Source organism: Hydra vulgaris, chromosome 14 (assembly GCF_038396675.1).
Source record: "Hydra vulgaris chromosome 14, alternate assembly HydraT2T_AEP".
Lineage (NCBI taxonomy): Eukaryota > Metazoa > Cnidaria > Hydrozoa > Anthoathecata > Hydridae > Hydra > Hydra vulgaris.
This window is the reverse complement of record NC_088933.1, coordinates 44,147,741-44,175,086: the sequence shown is the minus strand read 5'-3', so window position 1 is coordinate 44,175,086 and position 27,346 is coordinate 44,147,741. Positions and strand designations below refer to the sequence as shown.

Here is a 27,346-nt window from a genome sequence, read left to right as displayed (position 1 = left end):
GTATGTGTTGGCGTAAGAATCACTTTTTTCCTTCCGCTCTTCCCAAAGCCAACAAACTATAGATCTATATATATATATATATATATATATATATATATATATATATATATATATATATATATATATATGTTTTAAATCTTTTATGTGATAAATAAGAGCGCCTTTTTATATCTTTTTTTTCCGAATTTTCACTATTGTAATTGAAGTTGGGAGTCGTTTAAAAATAACGTCACGCGATGAAAAGAGGATTGGGGGGGGGGTATTCGATTTTGTGTCGCGAAATGTTTGTATTTTAGAATTTTTATCCAGCTAAGAAAATTTAAAATATCATGGTTTTGAAAGTCAAAAATTGTGTGACGTAATTTATATACAACCCCTTATGAAGACTTGACGTGACGTGCATAACTGATACTCAGTGGATCGTTTCTCGCACACTAATTTATTTTTTTAATAAATTCAAAATAATTAACGTATTTCAACTTAATTTATATTATATTCTTATATTTATTTTCAAAGTAGAAAATAAAATGGCACCCATTTTATTCAACTCATTTTTTGAAAAAATAAATCATTTATACCTAACAAGGTTTTCAAATAACAATTATATTCAACCAAAAGCATATTATTTTGCTACTAAGTTCTCGATTGTAATCAGAGGACCTAAATTATGGAACACGTTAATGGAAAATGAGTTAAAAAAATTCCTTCCCTTGATCAATTTAAAAATAAAATAAAAAATAAACTTTTGATAATTGACAAAGAGCTAGACTTCCTCTGAAACTTTTAAATAGAAGTAATCACTCGTTTTATTTACTTGTTATTTACTTTATTTTTGATCTTACTTATTTCTGATTTTAATCGGAATTTTTACCTTTCTTGATGTTCATGTTTTATTTCATTTTTATTTATTTTTGAATTCGAAATCTTAATAAATAAAAGTTTGAAAAAAAATAAAATTATACATATATAAAGTATTTTTTATATTTGTATTTATATATGTATTTTATTGCATATATTACATTGTGATAACGGTAATACTTTTTTTTGTTATTTATTTTTGTGTACTTTTTTTTGTTATTTATTTAGTTAGGGGTCGTCCAAATTATTTAGTTAGGGGTCGTCCAATTTATTTAGTTAGGGGTCGTACGCCAAAAATTTTGAAATTTGATCCCCCTCCCCCTGTTGCCATGCGTACTTTTATGTCCCCACCCCCCTTTAAAAGTACGTACGTTTCTCAAATACCCCCCTTCCTCAAATATCCCCCCCCCCATCCTTCTTTTATTTATTTTTTCCTAATAAAAAAGTTTAATTAAAAAAAAAAAAGACGGAGGGTACCTTTAATACTTTATACGACCCCAAAGCTCTTTGTTTGCGCGTTTTGAAAACGTCTTCAAGTATATATGCAAATAATAATTTGAATAAATTTAAAATTTTACAAAGATGAGTGTGTATTTGGGCGAGAGGTTAATGCGGCGGCAATCGTCGTCGGAGGTCTGTCGTCGTCGTCGTCTGGAAAAATCCATGTAAAACCTTTTTTTTTTTTTAATAACGAATCAAATGTTAATAAACTATACTTAAGGTGGACGTTTTTTTCAGGCACCCCTCTTTAGTAAGTAAAAAACGAGTCTAAGGTGGGATCAGTAATATTGAAAACAAAGGGTAAAACCCAGTGGGAGAGGGCAGCAGCAAATTTTGTGCCCTTTTGCTAATTAAAGAAGCTTTTTATTTTAGCAAAACCTAGCGGTCAAATTTGGAAGATTTTGAGACGCCATTGACACGTTTTTTTTGGGGGTAACTCCGTCGCATCAATTACGGCCCTCAGGTCTCACTCAGGGCCAGTATATAAGGGGTGGCATGTGTGCATGGGCCCCCTCAGAATTTTTTGATGTTCCAGATAGAAGACTTTCACACATCGTGCAAACTTAAGTTTGTTAATATGCCAAATAAGGTGGCCTTGCAAAAAATTTGGATGGCGGAGGCCTGGGAACAATAAGCCCTAAAGCGTTTGCCTCCCCCCTTCCCTGCCCAAACGTGAGGGAAATATGTAGCAAAATTTTTAACTTTAACATCTAAAACTAAATTTAAATTTATCGGCAAATTTTAATTTTTGTAGAAAAATATTGTAAATTACAAAAAAGTTATGACCATGCAAAATTTACATCCCTCTTATTTTGGGGGTCGCATTTTAAGGCTTTTTATTCACAGGCCTCCGCCATCCCGATATTTTGCAAGGCCTCCTCATTAAGCATAGGTATAAACAAACTTAAGTTGGGAGTTTGCACGATCTGTGAAAGTGTCCTATCTGGAACATCAAAAAATTCTGAGGGCGCCCATACATGTGTGTGCATAGAGGAAAACTATACCCTCCACTCGATATACCATACATCTTTTTATGTTGGCAAACTAGAATCTTTAGTCAGAATGTAACTTTTCTATTGATTAGCTGGTTAATTGTGATAAATTGGAAAATTGAAGTACGTACTTTTAAATTGAACCCTCCCCCCCCCCTCCCATACGCTTTTGTACGCTTTTTGAAGACCTCCCCCCTCCCCCCTATGAGCGTACGTACTTTATGGACGACCCCTTATTTCTTGTTTTGAAAGGGCTCGGCGATAAGACTGAGTTTGTCTTCTTCTTGCCCCAGCCGTGTATATACATTTTGTAAAAGTCTAATTTTGTAAAAAAATTCTTTATGGCAAAATACATTTTTTTTTTTTTTTTTTTTTTGCCTTTTAAAAATATACATTCCGTAATTTACTAACAAAATATAAATATAGCAGGGGCGAGAAGAAGACTAATATGTCTTATCACCAAGCCCCTTTATAAATTCCGTGAATATAAAGTTTAATTTTAAAATAAGAAACTTCGTTAAATTTATAAAATAAACAAATGTACACAAGTGGTAAAATAATAAATAACACATCTATTAATAAAAAAAAAAAAAAAAAAAAAAAAAAAGTGAAAAATTAGCTAGAAGCGCTATAGGCTTAGCAAAAAACAAAAACAATAAAAATATATATATATTAGGATATAAATAAATTTAACTCAGTCTTTTTCTAAAATTAATATACTTTCATGTATTTGATAGATAAATCATAATGTAATTTCAGAAATAGTTTTGTGGTAAATCATTCTTTATTAATAGCTGTCTTAGTTTTGTCTTAAAATCATTAAGCATTGTTAGAGTTTTAAGTTCAGTTGAAAGTATTTTATTCCATGCCTTTGGTCCTCTTATTGAAATTGAAAAACCAGTTGCTGCATAATAACTTTTGGGCTGCTAGAAATTTTAATGATACCTCTCTTTTTATTTCATAATTGTTAATACAAAGATTTGGAAGTTTTAATGGAATTTTGTCTCTTTCATGATAGCGATGGAAAAAAGTATATTTTGTTTTTATTACATTTAGAGATAATTTGTTTGCTCTAAACCATTTAGAAAGATATTGAAGTTCTATGTTTACAGTTTTAAATAAGATTTTTATGTCATTGTGAGCATAAAATAGATTAGTATCATCTGCAAACAAGATTGAGTCTAATATATTACAAGATTTACTTAAGTCGTTGATATATATTATAAATAAGAGCGGTCCTAATATAGAGCCTTGAGGTACTCCACAAGTTATATTCATATTGTTAGTTTTACTGCAATTATGAGAAATGTATTGCTGTCTATTTGACAGATAGCTTTTAAACCATTTAAAGTTCGAGTGTTTAATACCATAGTTTTTTAGTATGGTTAATGAAATATTATGATTTACAGTGTCAAAAGCCTTACTGAGATCAATAAACACGCCTAAAGTATATTTATTTTCATCAAAAGATTTCAGAATATCGTGAACAAGATAGGCAATTGCCTGATCAGTGGAGTGACCGTTTTTGAATCCGAATTGTTTATTATAAAGGATGTTATTAATATCTAAGAAATGGTACAATCTTTTATAAAATATGTTCTAGTATTTTTGAAAAACATGGTAGTATTGAAATAGGTCTGTAATTTGCGACACAAGTTGCATCTCCAGATTTTAGAACTGGTATCACCCTGCCACTTTTAGTTTGTCAGGAAAGATACCTTGTTCTAAAGAAAGACTGAAAATGTGCAAAAGCGGAGTTTTTAAATAAAATATTGATTTAATTATTATATTGCTACTTACATCATCAACTCCATTACCTTTATTTGATTTTAATAAATTTACAGCATCAAGTAGTTCTTGTTCAGATAACTTATTATTTTCCATGAGATCATTATTAGAGGTCAAATATGACTCGAAGCTAGTTTTGCTGTTTTTTACTTTGGAAGCCAAACTCGGGCCTGTATTAACAAACTCATGATTGAAAGAATTAGAAATTAACGTTTCATTAGTAATTTCACAATTATTTATAATGAGTTTTTTGGGAAGTTCATTAGCGCTTATGTTTTTTTTTCCTATCACCTCTTTCATTATGCGCCACATTTTTTGTGCATCATTTTTGCAGTTATGTAATTGGTTGGTATAATACTGTTTTTTCGAATACTTTATAACTGTCTCGAAAAGACGTTTGTAATTTTTATATTTTGTTTCATTTTTATAAGTTCTTTTTTTTATATATTTTTCGTACAAACGTTTTTTTTTTTTGTGATGACTTTATTATTCCCGCCGTTATCCAGGGATTCTGATGGGATTTGGTTTTGATTAATTTACTAATAATTGGGAAAGCTTCATAATAGTAGTCTTGAAATATGCAATGAAAAATATTATAAGCTTCCTGAGCATTTTTAGTTTTTAAAATAGTTTCCCAGTTTGTTGTGGATAACAGATTCATAAAAGTCATAGTGGATGTATCATTAATTATTCGCTTTTTAATTTCTTTTTTTTCTGATATTTTATTGATGCTTTTTTGTGAAATTATAAAAACCGGAAAGTGGTCTGATATATCAGTGACAAAAATTCCAGTCTTAACTTTTATGTTTTTGAAATTGTTTATTATGATTTGATCGATCAGTGTAGCACTATTTTTTGTTATGCGAGTTGGTTTATTAATTGTTGGAATAAAACCATTTTGAAATATAATATTAGTAAGATTTCTGACGTTTTTATTATTTTCATAATCGAGAAAATCTAAATTGAGATCGTCTACACAATAAATTATCTTGCCATAAGTATCTTTTTTTGTAATTAAACCTTTAAAGTGTTTGCTAAACGCTTTTATATTACCTGAAGGCGGTCTATATATGACGTGCAGAATTACGTTTTTGCTGGCATCGTTTAAGACCTCAACGGTTAGTAACTCAAAATCCTTTGTTATTGAGCACATTTCTTTACGCAGTTTAAAATCTAAAGAGTTATTTATGAAAATGCACACTCCACCTCCTATTTTTTCAGATCCTCTTATTTGATGAATAACTTTATAATTATTAAGTTGAAAGTTAGAGTTATTTTCGATTTCTTTATTCCTGCACCATGTTTCTGTTAGACATATAATTTGAAATTTTATTTTAACGCTAAACAAAAATTCTTTAAATTTATCAAAGTTTCTTTGTATGCTCCTTATATTTAGGTGCAGAATGGATAGTGCATTAACATCAATGTTGCCAATGAGCGTTGAAATGTTCGAGTTGTAATAATAAGGGCTTATATTTTCCTCTCCATCCCCATCCTTAAAAAAACTAATGTTTAATTCAGGGTTATTTTCGAAAAGTAAATTTTTGTTTCTTAGGAAAGCTTTAAGTTTATTTATGTCATTATTATTGCCATTATTATTGGATGTGTAATTTTTTGCATTAAAATTAGATAATAAATTAGTTTCCATTTTAAAATAAGAATTTAAACAATAAAATAACAAATAAAAAACATTTACTTTTCTTTGGGAGTCCAATCGCGAATGATTAGTTTATCGTACGATATAACCGCATATTTTCCGCATTCTCGTTCTTTTTTCAGTTGTTCTCGAAGCTCGTTTCTTATAATTGTAGTTTCGGCGCAGTAGTCTTCGTTTATGTAAATATTTTTTCCTTTTAAATTTTTCGCCTATTTTAAAATTTCTACTTTGTCTTTATAGTTTAGTAGCTTAACAACTATTGGGCGAGTTTTGTGTGTGTTTCTAAATCCTGTCCTGTGAGCCCTCTCGATTTGTATACTTTTTAAACCAAGTGTATCTTCAAACATCTTTTGTACCTTAGATTCGCTTACACTCCAATTTTCGTTTTCGCTTTCTTTCAGGCCTTCTATTCTGAGGTTGTTCCTTCGTGAACGATCTTCGATTTCTCTAAGCTTATTCTTTATTTTCAGTATTTCGCTATTGTCTTTAATTTTATTGCTTAACTCTTTTGTTTTTTCCTTTACAACTTCAAATTTATTCGAAATAATCTCATCGTTAGTTTGGATAGAATTCATAATATCACTGCAGTCAGATACAAGTGATATAACTTTTTTATTCGTTTCATCTAAATCCATTGCAATGTTATTAATTTTATATGAGTTTTCGCTTACAACTTTTTCATTAATATCTAGCCGCTCAGTAAGAATTTTCATATTTGCTGCAGTTATAGAAGCGAATACTTTTTCGTGATCTTTCAAAAGCTTCCTCGTCTCTTCTAAAATATCTTTTTTTTGTTTCTCTAGTAAATCTGAAATCATCTTAATATCCATTTTAATTTAATTTTTTTATTTTTATTTTTGAAGCAATAAAAACACGTCTGTTCACCACGATGTGCAATTAAAAAAAAAAAAAAAAAAAAAAAAAAAAAGTACATACGTACATCAGAGTTTTAATTTTTCTTATTCAAGATTTAAAAAAAAGTATTAAAAGAAAATTAAAAAGTTGTTAAAAAAGTAACTTTTACTCTAAGTACTTATTTTATTTTTTTAGTACATTTTTAATGCTGCATTTTACTTTTAATTAAGTAACTAAGTAATAAGTACTTTTAATTAAGTAACTAAGTAATAAGTACTTTTAATTAAGTAACTAAGTAATAAGTACTTTTAATTAAGTAACTAAGTAATAAGTACTTTTAATTAAGTAACTAAGTAATAAGTACTTTTAATTAAGTAACTAAGTAATAAGTACTTTTAATTAAGTAACTAAGTAATAAGTACTTTTAATTAAGTAACTAAGTAATAAGTACTTTTAATTAAGTAACTAAGTAATAAGTACTTTTAATTAAGTAACTAAGTAATAAGTACTTTTAATAAAGTAACTAAGTAATAAGTACTTTTAATTAAGTAACTAAGTAATAAGTACTTTTAATTAAGTAACTAAGTAATAAGTACTTTTAATTAAGTAACTAAGTAATAAGTACTTTTAATTAAGTAACTAAGTAATAAGTACTTTTAATTAAGTAACTAAGTAATAAGTACTTTTAATTAAGTAACTAAGTAATAAGTACTTTTAATTAAGTAACTAAGTAATAAGTACTTTTAATAAAGTAACTAAGTAATAAGTACTTTTAATTAAGTAACTAAGTAATAAGTACTTTTAATTAAGTAACTAAGTAATAAGTACTTTTAATAAAGTAACTAAGTAATAAGTACTTTTAATTAAATAACTAAGTAATAAGTACTTTTAATTAAGTAACTAAGTAATAAGTACTTTTAATTAAGTAACTAAGTAATAAGTACTTTTAATTAAGTAACTAAGTAATAAGTACTTTTAATTAAGTAACTAAGTAATAAGTACTTTTAATTAAGTAACTAAGTAATAAGTACTTTTAATTAAGTAACTAAGTAATAAGTACTTTTAATTAAGTAACTAAGTAATAAGTACTTTTAATTAAGTAACTAAGTAATAAGTACTTTTAATTAAGTAACTAAGTAATAAGTACTTTTAATTAAGTAACTAAGTAATAAGTACTTTTAATTAAGTAAACTTTTCGTTAACGTTTATTTGTACTGTGTGAAATTTCATTTAAGTAACTTCTTTTACTTGAGTACAAAATATTGTTACTTATTCCACCTTTGGTTTTAGATATTGATAATGTTCACATGCATCCTAAACTTTTTTAGGTCAGTGAGAACACACAACTCAAGGGCTTCTTTAAGAGTTATTATACATAAATGTTTAAGTGTTCACAGAAGTTAAAATTAACTAACAGCATGAAATGTTTAAAAGCACATTAACATTTTTTCTTTTTTTTTTCACCTTAAAAACATTTATAACCTAGAGTTTTTTTAAAACTTAAACATATATAACAGGTAAATTAATGAGACTGCACTAAAATAGTCACAACTTCTGAATCAAGTTTTAATTCTGTTAAAAACGTATGATACAGCAATACTAAAACTCAGGCAGATGGCAACACAACAACTTCATCTATCTGGAGCGCATGCGTCTTGCATGCGCTCCAGAACTTTGTGCAGTTGCAGTACTTTCTTTTTTTTTGCAGTACTTTTTTTTTTCTTTGCAGTATTTTCTTTTTCAAAGAAAATCACGCTTTTTCTTCAGGAAAAAATAATACAACCAATTTAGCATAACGAGATGACGTAAGATTCGTGGTAATAATGTAAGAGATGACGTTAGATTCGGCCAAAACGCATAATTACCATCTGCTTAATACTGTTGGATAAATGAAAGCAGTCGTTTGATAATGCATTCGTATAAATAAACTTCTTGATTCACGTCCAAACCAAACGGAAAAAGAACTAGTAAATCAAAAAAAAATTCTTTTTTCAAATCCATGCTTTATGCAAGCAGAATTCTATTGGGCCTAAAAATTCTTTTTTTGTTATCTTTTGTAGAAGGAAAAATTACGGTTACGTTTTTAAATTTTTTTTTTATTAATTCAGCGTTCTTATGGGGAAATACAAATTAAATTTTTGTTAACTTAATTAACTTTTTTTGGTCAAATTTTTCCATTTCCTTGTATTGTCATCGAAAATGATTAAGTGTGCAAAATTTGAGCAAAATTGGTTGAGAAAAAAGCTTTCAAAAATTGATTTCAAATTTTGTGGCACACAAACATATATATATAGAATATAACCTTATATAAAGCATGGAAAAATACGAGAACTTTATTCATTATTTCATCATCCAAAATGAAATAGCAACCATTTCATAGAAACATATTATTGAAATTGTCTTAAGGCGTAACAAAATTGCGTTAAAAAGATTAAGACTCTTAAAAGAATCTAAAACATTTTTTCACAATATTTTATTGTTAATAAATTATAAGTAAAAAAGTTTATCTAAAATCTCTATGGAAATACGTTTAAGACCCAGGTTGACATACTTCGTTTGAGACCCAGGTTGAAATACTTCGTTTGAGACTTTTGACTTTTGAATTATTTTTTTCTGTTGACAATATTAGGGATTTTATTACGAGAAATGCTCCACGAAAAAAGTATATTGTTTGCTCGGCAGCAGAAACAAAATTTTTTTTCAGTTGACCTGTGTTATCAACCTTTATTAGTTATCGACTTTTATTAAGAAATTGCAAATAATAAGAAAACTTTCTTTTTTTTTTAAATTTACTTTAAGAACTTATTTTTGCGATTATCTACAAGGCCTCTGTTATCCAAAATAATGTTACCTGAGCCAAATATTTTGGATTTACCTTAATTTAATCTAAATGGCATTCCAAGTTTTTTTGCGTGTTACCTAATAGTATAGCATATATACACAAAACGATTTTAAAATTTGTTTTAACTAAAAAAAATAGTTTAAAAAAATGGTATCACCAAAGCAGGGGCAGATCCAGTATTTTTTGGTCTTCGAAATATCTAACTTCCAGACATGGAGCTAACTCCAAACATTTATATGTTTACATTTATGTCAAATAAAGATGCTTTGCAAAATATTGCAGTTACTGGAGCCTGGGAACAAAAAAGCCTCAGATTTTTGCCCCCTTCCTGCCCCAAACGTGAGAGCAACAAGTTGATGAAATACTTTTTGTATTGTTTTCAATACAAAAAGTATTTCATCAACTTGTTGCTCTCACGTCACACTTCAGACTTATATTCTTCGAGAAATTTTAATTTTCATAGTATAATTTCTTAACGTTCAAAAATTATGACCATATAAAATTTGCAACCCCCTCATGTTGAGGGAGGGATTTAAACTTTATATAATCATAATTTTCGAACGCTAAAATATTTTACTATAAAATTTATCGATGAATATAAGTCTAGTTGAAAATAGTACAAAAAATATTTCATCAACTTGTTGCTCTCACGTTTGGGGCAGGAGTAGAGGGGAAGTTTTGAGGGTTTTTGTTCCCATCGCAATTTTTTGCAAGGCATCCTTATTTGATATAAGTATAAACATATAAATGTTTGGAGTTTGCTCTATATCTGGAAGTTAGCAATCTCAAAGACCAAAAAATGCTGGATTCGCCCCTGCACCAAAGTTCTTTTTTAAACAAATTTCCCGTTCATTTTTGTAAAAATTCTTTTCAAAACCTTGTTTCTTATTCGAAAAAGGAACACCAAGTAACTCTAAAGGAACACCAAGTAACTTACTCTAAGTTCTTTAAAAAGTAGACTTCCAACTTCATTCCAATTTTTTAGTTTATAACATCCAACTTTTAGAACAAAAATTGAGCAAAATGAACTTTACTTTGAAAGCGTGGTTTTGATTTTAACAGGTTTAACTTAAATTTTTGAATAATTTTTTTTTCTCCCTTGTGTCCTCTCGGACCGGTCTGCCTCGGCATATACTTGAAATAATTTTAAATCTGTAAATAAAAACTTAGAAAGTAAGCAAAATATACGAAGCTCATCTGAAAAATTGTTGTAACTGAACAAAAAAATCTTGTTTTCTTTTCATGATTCCTATTACCAAAAAAATTGGTCATATTTTTTTTGGTTTTATTGGTCAAATTACCTTACAGACAATTTGTTTAGTTTTTTTACCAAAACTTAACAGAAAACTAATAATATATTTTAAGACATTTTAAGATTTTTTTAAAATCCAGGAACCGTTGTAAAAATGTACCAAGTTTAAAAAAAATATTATATATATATATATTTTTATTATTATTATTACATTTTTAAATATTTTTCATATAAATACAATTATTTTTAATATAAGTACAAACTTAAATTATTTATGAACGAACATACAAACAAAACAAAATTGGTTAATGTAAATTTTTTCAAAAAGTTTTTTTTTATCTCGAAAGCATATAAATAAGTTTTCTCTTGTTACTTTTACAATAATGAAAACAAATTAAAAAATAGCGAAATCAGAAATCAATTCATCATTTATTTTCACCAAACCTAGATACTAACCGTAAAAGTTTATTGTATTGATCAAAAAATCTCTTAAAAAATTCTTTAATAGTATCCTGTTATAAATTATATACAGTCAAAAGATTTCAGGTATGTAATGCAAAACATTTTGAAAACATTAAAGCCATAATGGAAAGTTTCTTAGTAATAATTTAAAGCAAACTCTCTTGAGGTCTTCAGCATCCAAGTCACGTGGTACTCTCTAGATCATCATTCTGATCTTTTGCTCCACTCCTTGTACTTTTTATACGATTGACACGCTCACGTATTTGTTCAATTTGACGTTCACGCTCATCTTTTTTACGGTCTTCAACAATTGTCTTTTGTCTGGCCCCTAATCCTATAACTGCTGCTGCCTCCATTTCACGAGCTTCCATTTTTTTGCGTCTTTTTTCACGCAGCTCTCGAACCTTAAAAATTTTTTAAATTTAATTTAAACAAAGTTTAGAATTCAACTTTTTTTTTTTAATCAGAAACCAACTTTAAATAATAATAAATAATAAACTAAATATTACTTATTAAATAAGAAAGAAAAATACGCTATACGTATCAAAATAGAACGCAAATAAAAATACGTTATACGTAACAAAATAGAATAGAATACGAGGACAAAATTGGCAGCTAAAAAGCGCAAAATACAAAAAAAGAAAAACATATATTTATACCAATTCCTCTTGCCGTTCCTGCTCTCTATTTATTTTTTTGGCAATTGATGTCTGTTCTCTCATAAGTACATTAATCATGTCTTTTTTTTTATTTTCTGATATCTCAGCAGCTTTTTCAACAACAGTTTTTTCTCGTTTCATTCCACCACCAGGCAAAGGCGGCATTACTTTTTTTGGTTTCACTTCCGGTTCTTTCTCAATAACTGAATCTTCTGTAAGCTTTTTAATCGGTTCTAACAAAAGACAACATTTATAAAAATATTTAGAATATGATTAATTTATTTAACCAATAATTACTAACAAACACAAGCAATTCACAAGCCGTAAATAAAAAAAAATCAAAACTCTTCAACAATATTTCTTCAAACATCATCATAATGATAATTTGTTTATCATAATGCAGTGAAAATTTTTGCTTACATTTTTTTTTCTTTAAAAAAATTGTAACAAACATTTATGAAAAATTGTTAAATACTTTACACAATTTTATAATTTAATCTTTAATACCATTATAAACAAACACTAGTATTTTATTAATGTATAACATTTACTTTATTAAATGAAAATACAATTATATGGTTTACTTTTAATGAATTTTTTATAGTGAATTTGTATATAAAAAAAAAAATCACAAAAAGTTTATTGTATTTTCTCTCAACAAGGAGGCGACTATTATTTAAGTTGGGAGTTACAAGAAAAAATGACAGTTAAAGAGCAAGATTAGAATTAACAGTTAAAAACTTACATTAATATATTTGGAAAAGCACAATATTGGTAAAGAATTCTAATGCATGTACACTAAAAAAGGCTTGATATGAAACACATAATATATATAAAAAAAAAATTAAAAAAAAAACAAACAAAGAAAGGGTGTAACTTGATAAGTCATACAAAATTGAATTAGAAAAGTTGAAAAAAAAAATTTCATACAAGGACAACTAGAAAATGTATAAAGGTACAGAATAAAAATTTACAGAATACAGAATTTACAGAATAGAAACAAGAGTAAGAAAATTAAGAGATAATGGGAGATAACAATTTAATAAACTTGATAACAATTCAGCAATATATTTAATTGAGAGGATTCCAAGAGAGATCAGGAGGAGAGTAGAAAAAATTTAATTTAGTAGAAAAAAATCAAGAATTATTCTTTAATTAACATGAGTTTTATTTTGTTCCAAAATTCTTTTTTGTATGAAAATTTACAAATTTTTTTTTCTGTTTTGCTCTTTTTTTACCTCAAAATTTTTTATTTTTTTATCTTTTCTGTGACAAGATTATTTGTTCTGCTACAAGATTATTGTTTTGTGACAAAATTATTTTATTCAGAGACAAGATTATATGTTCTAAAATTTGTTGAGACACCATCTTTAGCTTACTCATGATGATGACCATAAAATAACCATAAAATTGACTATACTGCCTTCTATCCGCCACATCAAATAACAGCAAATAATACCATTCATCAAACAACATGCAACATTACTAATATCTAACACCACAATCTTATAAAATAAATTATTAAATTTTTTTTACCGTTTTCATTTAGATTTTCTGATAACTCAGGTGTTGTATTTTTATCTTCTTCACTTAAAACCAAAGTTTTTGCTTTACTGTTTTCTGACTCCTTTTCTTCTTGTTCCGCAATGTCTTGTTTTCTTTTTCGTTCTTCTCTCCTTAGTCTTAAACGCTCTTCAAGCTAAAATGATAATAAAATGATAGATTTCTAATAAAATGACAAATTTTGAATAAAATGACAAATTTATGATAAAATGACAAATTTTGAATAAATGACAAATTTATAATTAAATGACAGATTTATAATAAAATGACAGATTCATAATAAAATAATAGATTTCTAATAAAATGACAGATTTCGAATAAAATGACAAATTTATAATAAAATGACAGATTTATAATTAGCTTTGATAAAATGACTCCTAATTAAATAACTCTAATGGAACAACATACTTCTATTAAAGCAACAAAATTTATTGAAAACTTCTGAGAAAATAACTATACTAATAAAAAATTCTGACAAAATAACCAGAATTAATCCAACACTTAAATGAAATAAAATTAGAAACAAAAATAAAAGAATTACTTCATCTTTGTGTACACCTTGAGCAGCTAATGTTTTTTCTCGAAGTAAAACATTTCTTTTTTCTGCATTAGCTAACATTGCATGAGCAAGATCATTTTCATAAGTTTTTTCTTCTCGTTTGCGACGTTTTTCTTCTAATCGTTGTTGAGCTGCTTTATGTTGACGATTGGCCTGCTCCTCGATTCCCTAAACAATAATTTTTTTTTACAAAGTAATGAAATTGATTGACTTTTTTAATTGGTTAAACTTTATTATGAATCCCATTGTATCAGACTTTTACAATGTTTTGAAAGGAGACAGAAGATATTTATCTTAGAAAAAACAACCAATATGATTTAATAAAAATTTATCTGTAATTACAATGCTATAATTATTAATAGAAGCTTATTTTGTAAAAATAGAGATGTGAAGTCAAAATCCTGACTCTAGAGTTTCTAATAGAAACTTTTTTCAAATCTCTAAGAACTATATTGAAAACCAAACAATATAAGGGGAGATCATAACAGTACAATTATAAAAGCTCTGCAGGTCTTTTGTCAATGTATATTGACAGAAATCAAAACACTAAGCAAAGTGTTGCAGAAGTCCCCACAAAGGGTGATTGCATGTCTTTAAATAGTCAGAGAATAGTTTATAGGAGTAACAAGTTAGGCCTGACATGTTATTGATAAAAGTAACAAAAAGGGGAGACCCTACTGAGGAATTCTAAACGAATCAGAAAAGTAATCACCTTGTATTTCTTTAACTGCTGTAAAAGGTTTAGCTGAGAAGTTTATAAGTTGAGTTGTGCAGAGCTGTTCTCAGTGCCGATCTCATTTCCTTGAGTTTGATTGTATTATTGTATTATTTTATTGTATTTCAGAATTTTGTTTGACTTTTGCTAGTCAAAACATTAAAAATATTTAATAAAAATAAAAGCGACAGCAAATTTTTTTTTTGGGGGGGGGGGGATTTTGCTAAAAATACTAAAATGGGAATAATTTTCTTAAACACCGCTAAAGGATTTGAATAAGGTTAAGAACTAAGAATAGCTGTACACTTTATTATTATGGCATTATAACTTTTTAAAAACATATATATACTGAAACTTATTCTAATTTTAAAATTTTTATATACACTGAAACTTATTCCAATTTTAAAATTTGCTTTGAAGTTTGAAAATAATGTTAATTATTACATTAAAATTTTTCCTAATCATGTCAATCCAGCTCTTGACTATCCTGTCAATCCAGCGCTTGACAATTCTATATTTAAAAAGATCACTATATTTAAAAAATTGAAAAATTCAAATCTTAACTAAAAAATTCAGTTTAAACTAGTAAGTTTAACCTTAACTAAAAGTTAAATTTAAACTTCTACATTCAAATAATAATTTTCAATAGATAATTAGTTATATATCAAAAGATATAAACTACTTTTTATTTTTGTCATTAATTATGATATTAACTATAGTTAACTATATAATGCAAAAAGTTGTACTAATTAATATTAATAATGATTGATAATTAATATTACTATAATAATTAATTAATTTAATTTATTCTCAAAGTTTTATCAGAATTAATAATGCTGTAATAACAATGCATATAAATGAAATAAAAACTTTTTAAGATAAGTCCCCCATCATTCTGACATTTATAAAAACAGCAGAAAATAAAATATTAAATGATTATAAAGGAAAAAATGGACATTTTTTTTCTATTGTTTTCTGAGCCTACCACTTTTAACTTCATAGCTCAACACCTGAAGAGTTTAATAGGATTTCGTACCCCTGACTAAAAGTATTCTTATACATACCATTCGTTTTAAATTTTCCCTTTCTTTTAATTCTTTCATAAAGTTGTCAACTTCATCTTTTGATAAAGAAGATAAAACTGTTTGTTTTTCTTTTTCAATCTCCTTTTCTAACTCAATGATTTGAGCATCAGTTAGTAACTTCAACTGCTCTTCTTCGTTTTCAAACTCCTTTTGCATTTCTTCATTAGGAGACTAAATATATATTGAATAATTTTAATGTATATCAATATTGATAAGGTGAAAATCACTATAAAAAATTACTTTACCCCAATGCTTTGCCCCATTTCAATCCACATTATTGACACCTCATTATCTGATATTGGCATTGATATAAAAAATTGTTTAACTAATTTATTATCGAACTTCTTTTATTGACTACTACAATTACTTACTGTTTTTTTTTTTTTCTTAATTACTGTTTCTTTTTTTTCTTACTTACTGTTTCTTTTTTTTTCCTACTTACTATTTCTTTTTTTTTCTTACTTACTGTTTCTTTTTTTTTCCTACTTACTATTTCTTTTTTTTTCTTACTTACAGTTTCTTTTTTTTCTTACTTACTGTTTCTTTTTTGTCAAAGAGTAAAATTGCAATATTATCCATCCAACCACCGCGTCGTGCTTTGCGATGTTCATCTTTCAATCTTTTCAAGGTTTCACGATTCTAAAATTTAAAATAGTTAGTTTAGTATTAAAGAAAATATCAAATGCGTCATCAACATGAGTCATCAACATAAAAAATCAAAACTAAAATCTGTTATACATTTCCAGATACTCAAATTTTTGCACAAGCTATCTTTTTATTCATTAAAAAAATAGTTTATAAAATACAAAGTTACAAACATGCTTGTTACAAGCATATGTTTGTAACTATAATTTTACAAGAATATATACATAACAAGTATCATTTATTGCTCTGTGAAAAAGTTCTTTAGGCAAGCTTTAGATTTTCACATAAGCTATCCATTTACATATCTACAACATATTAACAACTTATTTGATAAAAACTTTGACAAGAGCTATAAAAGTTTTTACTGGTTATAGAAATGTTTTTTATTTAGTTATATTAGTTTTTTTACTGCTAATAATTATTGCAATAATTTTCAAACATTGATAAAATAATTTTCATATTGATAAATTCTCAACACATTAATAAATGGTAACACTTAGTCGTTTACTTCTTAGCTTATTCTTTACTCTCAAGGAAACCATGGAAACCACATTCAATTAAAAGTTTGCTTCTGCTGTAGGTGTCTCTCAATAATGATAACCATTTTATTACTAATTTTGTTCTCTCCCTTTTTAAATCTCTTTTATTGTGTGGAAAATCATTGGACTAGTAAATTGCAGAGGATCATTTGACTAGTCCTTCTAATGAGGCCCTTTCTCTTTTAGACCAAAATTACTTCAGACCCATTGTTGCAAAGTTGTAAACCTTATATATTGTAAACCTTCATATTTTCCTGACTCATAAAATTTACAGTTTTTCAATTCTTCTCTCATTCAAAATATAGCTATATAAATTTATATATATATGTATATATATATATATATATATATATATATATATATATATATATATATATATATATATATATATATATATATATATATATATATATATATATATATATATACATATATATATAAATTTATATAAATACTATACAAAATACTATACAAAAATTTGGTAATCAGACATAGTATGTCCAATTTTTTAAAAAAGGAAACCCTTCTCTACCAACCAACTTCAGACCTATTTTCAGAATCTGTATCGTTTACAAAGTCATGGAATCAGTTTTGCTAAAATTATAAAAAAACTATCTATGAGTAAATAACTTTATTTTACGCCATCAATTTGGCTTTTTAAATCACAGATGTACTTAAATTCGGACTACTTTAAACAAATAGACCTCTTTTGTAAATAATAAAAAATGGTTAACATCATCTATATTAATTTTGAAAAAGCAATTTTAAATCTGTAACTCATCCTAAATTACTGTTTAAATTGCAAATGGTATTAAATAAGAAATGTTTAATTGGATAAAAATTTTATAACTAATCTCTCTCAATGTGCGTGTGTTGGTACCTTATTCCAATAACATTAAGTAAAGAGTCGAATACAACAGGAAACTGCACTAGTATATATATATATATATATATATATATATATATATATATATATATATATATATATATATATATATATATATATATATATATATATATATATATATATATATATATATATATATATATATATATATATATATATATATATATATATACAACCCTCGGAATTAGAAAAAATGAGTTCGGCAGTAAATTGCCGACCTAAAACTGTTAGAGGGTGGCAAAATAATTTGACACAAAGAGGTTACCATAAAAATATAAATAAGGTTAGCAATTTTTGCCGACCTAAAACACTTTTAGGTCGGTAGTTGGCGAATATTGCCGAATGCTGACCCTCATTCTCAGGGTTGTATATATATATATATATATATATATATATATATATATATATATATATATATATATATATATATATATATATATATATATATATATATATATATATATATATATGTATATGTATATATATATATATATATATATATATATATATATATATATATATATATATATATATATATATATATATATATATATATATATATATTAATATATATATATATGTATAAACAAATAGATTTCTAAATATAGTATTACTGAAGTTTCTACATTGATTATCTAGAGCTATGTAGCAGCTTGTATGTGTGTTTGTTCTGTTTGAACCTCTGGCACGGTGTTCGTTTACTGATAAGTTGCTTTAAGTATGTTTGCGTTGTCTCTTAATGTTTATGTTTATGTTTCACCAGACTTGCTTGCTCGTAGTGAGACTAATTTAAATACTTCTACTCCTCCTTCAGATCTTAGTTTTGATGACTACTATCCTTTGATTCTCAAAGACTCCAATAGTCACATGCAACTTGAGGGTATACAAACGCATTAATTCACCTATTTGTCATGAAATTAGGTTTAAATCTTTTGACCAATCTTTTATGTGCTTCCACTTAGCACCTATTCATTCAACGACGTTTCTCTTTGTTCTCTATTGTTCTACTATTTTCAAAGACAGCACTCTTTTAGATTGAACTTCTGATTGAATTGGCCATGCCCTATCCTTCATTACCCCTCTGCCAATATTGTTGTTATTGGTGATTTTAATGCTCATCACACTGAATGACTTGGCTCTAATGCCACTGACTCTGCTGACACTAAAGCCTATAACTTCTGCATTTCTCAATCTCTTACTCAGATATTTAACTTGAATGTTTAACGTAATATTTAACGTGAATCATTTTCTTGACAACCCTAATCATTTACCTTCACTTCTTGATTTATGTCTTCTATCTGAACATAGCTTGAGTTCATGTTCTCCTTTTTCTTTCTTAGGTGGTTCTGACCATGCAACTACCTCTTTAAATCTTTCATCTTGTACTTCCTTTTCAGATTCACCCTATCATCGCACTACTTACTACAACTCTAAAGCTGACTGGGCTTCTTTTCGTGATTTTCTTTGTGACGATCCTTGGTTTGACATCCTTTCTCTCTCAGCTGAGAAATGCGTCTCCTACTTAACCTCATAAATTCAGGCAGGAATGGATGATTTAATTTCTTCTAGTCAGCTCCAAGACAAGCCTCATTCTACTCCATGGTTTTCACCTTCTTGTGCAGCTGCTATATCTAATCGAAATTATTTTTATTACTTTATTTTTTTTCATCTAATCGAACTTTTTCTTCTAATTTAACTCTTGAATCTTATTGCCTTTCTTTTCTTTCCATTTCAATTAAACAGGTTAACCTATTGTTAGACATTCAAATCATTTCAGCTTCTATTACTAAAGAATTATATTTTGATTAAACTCTTCTTTAGCTTGTGGTCCAGACAATGTTCCTGCCATAGTCTTACAAAATTGTTCTCTAGAACTCTCTATAATTCTCTCTAAACTATTGATCCTCTTGCTCTTCAGCTGACTTGCTAACTGCTGTGACTGAAAGATTTTATTGTGCATTCAATGGAGGCGGAGAGGATAGAGCTATTTCTCTTGACATACCTAAAGCTTTAGAAAAACTTTGATATGCTGGTCTTTTGAATGAGCTTGTTTCATATGGTATATCTAGAAAAGGTTTTTGAGATAATCAAATTGTTTCTTTCTAACTACTTTCTCTAAATCATCCTCGAAGGCCAACACTATTCTTCATTTTCAGTAACTTATGGTGTATCTCAAGGTTCCATCCTTTGTCCTGTTTTGTTTGTTATCTACATTAATGATCTTCACGACAACCTAAACTTGCTCTTTTTACTGATGAGTCAACTTTATACTCCTATCTTGACAACAAGTCTTCTCTTTTGGATTGCTTAGAACAGGCAGCAGATCTTGAATCTGAACTCACTTCTGTAACAGATTTGCAGTGGCTTGTAAATTTCAACTCTAACAAAACTCAACTAACATGTGATAACTATAAATCTGGACAAAATTAGAAATGGTATAACTTTTTAACGAAGTCATCTTTTTTAACAATTTAAAAAGTATAATAACATCAGGAAGAGTTCCAGGAACTCTTCCTGATGATCCAGCAATGGTGAAACTTCATGTCGAAGATAAAAGTTAGATAAGTGTGTTTTACTAATTATATATATATATATATATATAATATATATATATATATATATATATATATATATATATATATATATATATATATATATATATATATATATACATATATATATATATACATATACATATATATATATATATATATATATATATATATATATATATATATATATATATATATATATATATATATATATATATATATATATATATATTTTATATATATATATATATATATATATATATATATAAATTTGATTCAGATTCACTCCCAACAAGGCTGCAAGCAACCACAATTAAGTTGGAAGTTACTAGGAAAAAAGAATAGCGTTATAGAGCAAGGAAACGGTTGACAGAAGACTTAAAGAGTTGTAGCCTGTATAAGTCATGAAAACATGAAGATAGAAGAGAATTCCAAAGGGTTGAAATGCAAGGAAAGAATCTAGACAAATAAAATTTTTTAGAGCATGCAGGGACAGATACAGTAAATGAATGAGACTCAGATATCCAACTACATTTCCAATACATTTTTGGACCTTGTCTAGAAGACAAAGTGCATCATTAGAAGAGTCAGCCCAAAATTTGACAAAAGTATTCAATACAGGAATGAATAAGAGATTTGTAGAGGTAGAGAAAAGAATAAGGAGTAAGAAAATAGCGAGCATGATAAAGAGAAGCAACCTTAACGGACGCTAATTTAGCAATTGATTGTTTAAATGGTTTCCATGAACAGGTCAGTAGTAAAGGATAATCTAAGAAGACATAAAGAAAAGGATTCAGTGAGCTAGTTGCCATTTATTAATATAGGAATGTCAACAGTATTGCAATAGTGATCACAAAAAAAAAAAAAAAGTAAAAATCAGAAGTTATAATTGTATGCAAAAAACTAAAACATACTATCTCAAACATGATTTTCATTGTTGAGTTTGTTTCTATCATTTGTTGTTCCTGTAACTTTGTCATAAAAAAAACACAAGGATCTTCTTTAAAACTTTGTAAAGCAAGCCTGAGCACCAAGCCCTTCTTTAATATATCTACACATGAACGGTGATGTTGAAGAAGTGATTCGTTGTATGAAGCTTTCTCTATCTAAAAAATAAAAAAGAGAAAAATAAAAATAAAAATAGTTTTTTTAAATTTTATTGTAATTTTTATAAAAATATATAAGTTTTATTTTTGTCAATGTTATCAAATGTGGTAACACAAAAATGTGATAACTAAAACAAAGTGACACTAATAATGTAACAACAATAACTAATGTAATATACAATGTGATGATACAATAACTAAAGGTACAAATTGTACTCAGTCCTTTTCACATCTGAAAATAACATTTGATTGTGCACTATGGTAATTTGATTGTGCATATGGTGACATTTAGATTACTAATGTGAGAATAACTACAGTGATTGGCTATCATATTTAGACCACACACTTTTTTTTAAATTTATTTCAAAGAGATATCTTAAACTCACATACAATGTTATTTTTTGCTACATATCAAGTTATTTCTATATTCTTAGTAAAGTTTAATAAAATTTTTATGAATTGGCAATTCTGGCTGTCTGAAATAGCCTGCTGTAATCAATTTGGTGCGTTTTGGAAAATTTAAGGTTACTTTTATTTGTTTTTTTTTTTTTAACCTCTTTACTTCCAACAAGGTTGCAAGCAACCACTATTAGACTTAGAAGTTACTGGAAGAGAAAAGATTAAGTTTATAGAGCAAGATAAAGATTAACAGACAACTTAAAAGATAGCAAATTATATGAATTAGGAAAACAAGATGAAGGAAGCAAATTCCAAAGAACTGATGTCTGAGGAAAAAAATAGACGAATAAGAATTTTTAGAGCACTTAGGAACAGTCACAGTAAAAGAATGAGACTTAACTGAATGATGAGTAACACAAGAATGAATTTTAGTAGATGGCAGAAGAGATGCTAGCACTTCAGAGCATTGCCCTTTATAGTATTTATAGAAAAGAGAAAGATGAGCAACATTAAAACAATGTGATAATGGCTGGAGGTTGGCTGCAAGAGCAGGTCCAACTATGTTTCCAATGTGTTTTCACACCTTGTCTAAAAGAGAAAGGACATCATTAGAAAGATCTGCCCCAGATACAACAACAGTATTTCATACAAGGACGAATTTGAGATTTATAGAAAGAAAGAACAGAATTCTGAGTTAGAAAGTGGCAAGCACAATAAAGAGTTGCAACCTTAGCAGATGCTAACTTTGCAATTAAATTGATGTTTTCCAAGAAAGATAGCAAGTAAGAGTTAATCCTAGAGGATTAAGGGTAGATGACTCATCAAGTACATAACCATTCATAGTTAGAGGAAGATCTAGATAATTGCAATAATTGAGCTAAAAAAATCGAGTTTCATCCAAGTTAAAGTTCACCAGTCACTGAAACCCGATGCTGTAGCAGAAGTAGGATCCTTTTCAAACTCAAATGCCACCCTTGACATAATTAGAGAGTGTTGACTTCTTATCAGTTTGATTGAACTTTCAATGTGATTTAGTTTAATTCAAAGCTTGCGTGCTTTATTTCATTAACTTTTTTAGTGAAACTAAAGATAATCAGAAAGTGATTATCTTTAATAAAAGATTTAGAGGTATTTTTTTTAAAAATGATTAAGTAAAGATATGAGTCTTTTCATTTTTTAAAGTTCTAAATTTGAATTTTCAGCTTTGGGGAAGAAATGTGATATTGCACCAACAAAAAATTAGTCAAACTAGATGTCTTTTACATAATACACAATATTCTCAGAAAAATATTGCACAAATTGTAAAGGTTTCTCACCAAGCCATAATGTGAGTGAGGAAAAAAAATTGATACTGGAGAAGAATTTGGTGTATAGAGACCTCCTTCAAAAAGCAAAACAACACCAAGAGCAGACCGAATCATCCAGAACATGCCTGGAGAACAGAAAAAAGTCAAAAAAATTGACTAAGCTTATTTACAAAGCTGATATTGTTGTATCAGATCAGACTATTCATAGAAGGCTGAACAAAGAGTGACTGATGTATCATCATTTAGCCAAGAGACCAAAATTAAGTTCTTTCATGAAGAAAAAGAGACTAAAGTGAACTATTGTCCACTTCAGTCTCTTGAAAGTGAATTATTGTCACTAGTCTGTTGAGAATTGGAAAAAAATATTTTTATTCACATCCTTATTCATAATTTATTTTACAACATTTTATAAATATTATAACTTAAAATAAGCATTACTTTAGGTTTCTCAGATGAGTTAACCTTGCCACACAAAAAGTGTTATGGCTTATTTAAAACTGAAAATAAATGATGTACAACCATGCCCAGACAACTTACCTGATGTCAACTCATAGAAAACATTTAGGATCTAGTAAAGCAAAAAATTAAAAAAGAAATTGTAAATAATGAGCTTATGGTAATGATTTTCAGAAATTAGCACAATAAACTAGAGACAACAGAAATTATAAAAAAGTTGATTACAAGTATGCCACCTAGTAACCAAGTAACCATAACCATAACCTTAACCCTAACCTTAACCCTTAATCATAAATGACACACTTTACCATCATTAGGCAACAAGCCTAAAGTTTAAAATTTATTTTTGCTTTCTCTTGCCCTAAAACTCTGAAATACAAACCTTGAAAAGCAAGGGTGACAAATTTAAAAATCTCAAAAGCGGTCTTCCACTACACTGCTACCATTATAAAAAAAAATTAGCTCAATTAATCTTGTAAAAATTACCTCACTTAAAAAATCAGATGGCTGTACAGAGAGAAAGCCCATCGAATTTTTTATAAGCTTTTTTCTATCAACAGAGATAGCTTGTAACTTAAAAATAATCTCGTCATCAGATGTTGCTTTTTCAAGAATTTCAATTCCTTCAAACATTTCCACTAAAGCCTAAAAAAATTAAATGAATGCTAATGTTGTTTTAAATGTTGTTTTAAATGTTTAAATGTTGTTTAAAATACTGATTGAAAAATCAAATGGTGTTTTAAAATGCTGAAAAGAACTTTAAATAAAAACTCACTTCTCTTTCAGAGGCATGTTTTTTCTCAATCTCAAGCAACAGTGAATCTTGGAGGGCGATTGTCCCTTCCCTTTGTATTTGTTCAATTGATATCAAATCATCTTTAGCATCTTCTTTTTCATTACTATCCAAAACTTCATCCAAACTCATAATTTCTTTTTGCTTTCTTTCACGACATGCAAGTATTCTTTGCTTAGCTAGTTGTTGTTGACGAGCTCGTTCATTTTCAATTCTAACATAAGAAAGAAACTAACAACATATTTATAAAGAAACTAATATAATTTTATTTATGCATTTATAGCAACAGTTGCATAGCAACAGTTATAGCAACATTCATAGCAACAGTTGCATTTAATGAAGTAATGCAATAGTTATAAAAATAAATCAATTAAAAAAATTTACATAATAATAATAACTAAATGTAAAAATTTATTCAGATTTTAATTTATTGTCTATATATAAATATATTAACTGTATATTTAAAATTAGCAATAAAACTAAATGTTTAAATACCTCTGTTGACTGTTTTTTTCATTTTGAGAAGTCATTGTAAACAGAAGTGCCGCCCCATTTAACTTATCTTCTCTCTGAATTCTTTTTTTTTCTTGGCGCAACCGACAAAGCTCAAGCTGTCTACCTCTTTCATTGGTTTCAGCAATATCTCTTTTTTTGATCATTTCCAAAACTGCCTCTTTTTCTTTTTCAAATTGAATCTAAAATTATTGTTTAAAATAATTGTTTGAAAATAATTGTTTAAAAATAATTATTGAAACTTCTTTATAATTGAAAAAAATAAAAAAATATCAAACTTGTAAATCTTTGATTAACTCTTTTCCTTTAACTTCTTTGTTTTCTTCACAATCTTCTGGATTTTTGTGACTCATTAGAACACCCATGTCTTGAAGATTTAAATATTCAAGTTCTCTTTTAAAAAAGAAAAAGCTGAAACTTTTAAACTATGAGGTGAATTTAAAATTATCTGTCTAAAATCTATATCTATATATCTATATCTATATCTATATCTATATATATATATCTATATATATATATCTATATCTATATCTATCTATCTATCTATATATATATATATATATATATATATATATATATATATATATATATATATATATATATATATATATATATATATATATATATATATATATTTATCTATATATATATATATATATATATATATATATATATATATATATATATATATATATATATATATATATAAGTTAAATTTTGCTGTGAGCATATATTCAGCAAGAGTGCTCAATGAATGATATCAGGGCTATATAACTGATTTTTTGGCGGAATTAAATAAATTAAAAACATATTTATATATAACAACATATTCATGTAGTTATTTTTATTTAATATCATCAAAAAATTATTTTTAAAAGTGCATTAAATTTTAAAATTATTTGACAGTGTAATCTGACAGTATTACTATTCAGTATTATATTATTCTGACAGTACAAACAGACAATATTCGAACAGTGCACGACATGATTTTTAATAACCACAAAATTTTTACAAAGTTTTGTAAAAAATTATTGTTTTTTGTTTTGCTTTTTATTACCAGAGTATAGATTGCAATAGGGTAGATGGGGTAGACAAATTTATGTACAAATTTTGATTTAGAAGGCCACGGAGTCTGTATTAGGATTAAGGGCCACTGAGTTAACTATATGATTGCCAAAAATGCAGAATTGTTTAAAGTATTAATTTTGTCTGCGTGCTACCAAGTGTGTTGTGAGGCAACTGCTAAAGTAGCATGTAAAATGACAAAATTGCAAAAATTTAAAAAAAGGAACTTATAAGTTCTCAATTTAGATAAAAATAGGCTTGAGTTATATAAAAACAACTTAGATATAAAAAACAATTTCTTAACTTCTGTGAAAGCAGCTGCAGAGTCATATGTTAATTCTTTTAAAATATGTTAAATGAACAAAGGTAACAAATGTTGCCGTATTCAATCTTTCTTAATGATGTTTAAAATCAGAAATATTCTTCCTCTATGTCATCATTTTATTGAATCTTTAAATTTTTATCTTTAAAAATCCTTAATCTTATGCAGCTTTCATTAGAAGACCAAAAAAAAAATTTAGTTCTAATTTTTGAATCTTTTGTTTAAAAAAATTTACCTTTGACCACCAATCAAAAGCTCTTCAGCTTTTAATTTTGCCAAATATTTATTTTTCTCTTGAGAAGTCATATTTTCCCATGTTTCTTCACCAAATTTCCTGATAATAAAATTGACTTAATTAGGCATCAAAAAAAATTAAGAAAATAGTAAAATATTCAAAATATATAAATATATGTAATACTCAATTTAATATTTGATGCTAAATAAATTATAAAATAAATATATAAAATAAAATACTTTGTAAAAATTCTTTAAGATCAAATTTTTTTCTTATAAATTAAAAGAATCACAAAGAGGAAAAAAAGTATTTATTTTTAAGTATTTAAACTATTTTTTTATAAATTTTAAATTATTAATTTATTATATAATTATTGTATGTGTTACAGTGCTCAAAATAACAACTTTGAGGTTACCAATCAACATTGATTGGTTGGAAAAAAAATTTAAAAGTAGGTAACTAAATTTTCGGAAAATTTTAGCCTACCTTTTATATGCATAACACTATTTGTATTTGTAAAATGTATTATCGTAATAACACACCAAAAACTGATTCTTTTTAAAAATCCATGTTAAAGAATTGGTGTTTAATTTAAATTATAAAATTTTTTTATTTTGCACATCATAATTTAATATAGGGTAAACCACCCAGTGGTCAACAACCTACCTTTTCTTTATATATGAAGGAAGTTTGGCTATCATAAACATAAAAACAAAACA

The 27,346-nt window shown here is 27.0% G+C and overlaps 1 protein-coding gene across 1 annotated transcript in view; it reads right to left on the bottom strand.

The window, feature by feature from the left end:
* Nucleotides 1-11,048: 11,048 nt before the first annotated feature.
* Nucleotides 11,049-27,346, bottom strand: part of LOC101237501 (trichohyalin) — a 90,341-nt gene continuing 74,043 nt past the window's right edge. Inside the window, exons 29-40 of the mRNA XM_065817418.1 lie at nt 26,628-26,726; nt 25,284-25,398; nt 24,988-25,187; nt 24,475-24,706; nt 24,186-24,344; nt 21,346-21,537; nt 16,326-16,427; nt 15,768-15,959; nt 13,971-14,156; nt 13,403-13,565; nt 11,867-12,099; nt 11,049-11,611 (exon numbers count right to left, since the gene is read on the bottom strand). Coding sequence (XP_065673490.1) covers nt 11,390-11,611; nt 11,867-12,099; nt 13,403-13,565; nt 13,971-14,156; nt 15,768-15,959; nt 16,326-16,427; nt 21,346-21,537; nt 24,186-24,344; nt 24,475-24,706; nt 24,988-25,187; nt 25,284-25,398; nt 26,628-26,726 — 2,095 coding nt within the window. The 3' untranslated portion in view covers nt 11,049-11,389. The remainder of the gene's footprint in view (nt 11,612-11,866; nt 12,100-13,402; nt 13,566-13,970; nt 14,157-15,767; nt 15,960-16,325; nt 16,428-21,345; nt 21,538-24,185; nt 24,345-24,474; nt 24,707-24,987; nt 25,188-25,283; nt 25,399-26,627; nt 26,727-27,346) is intronic.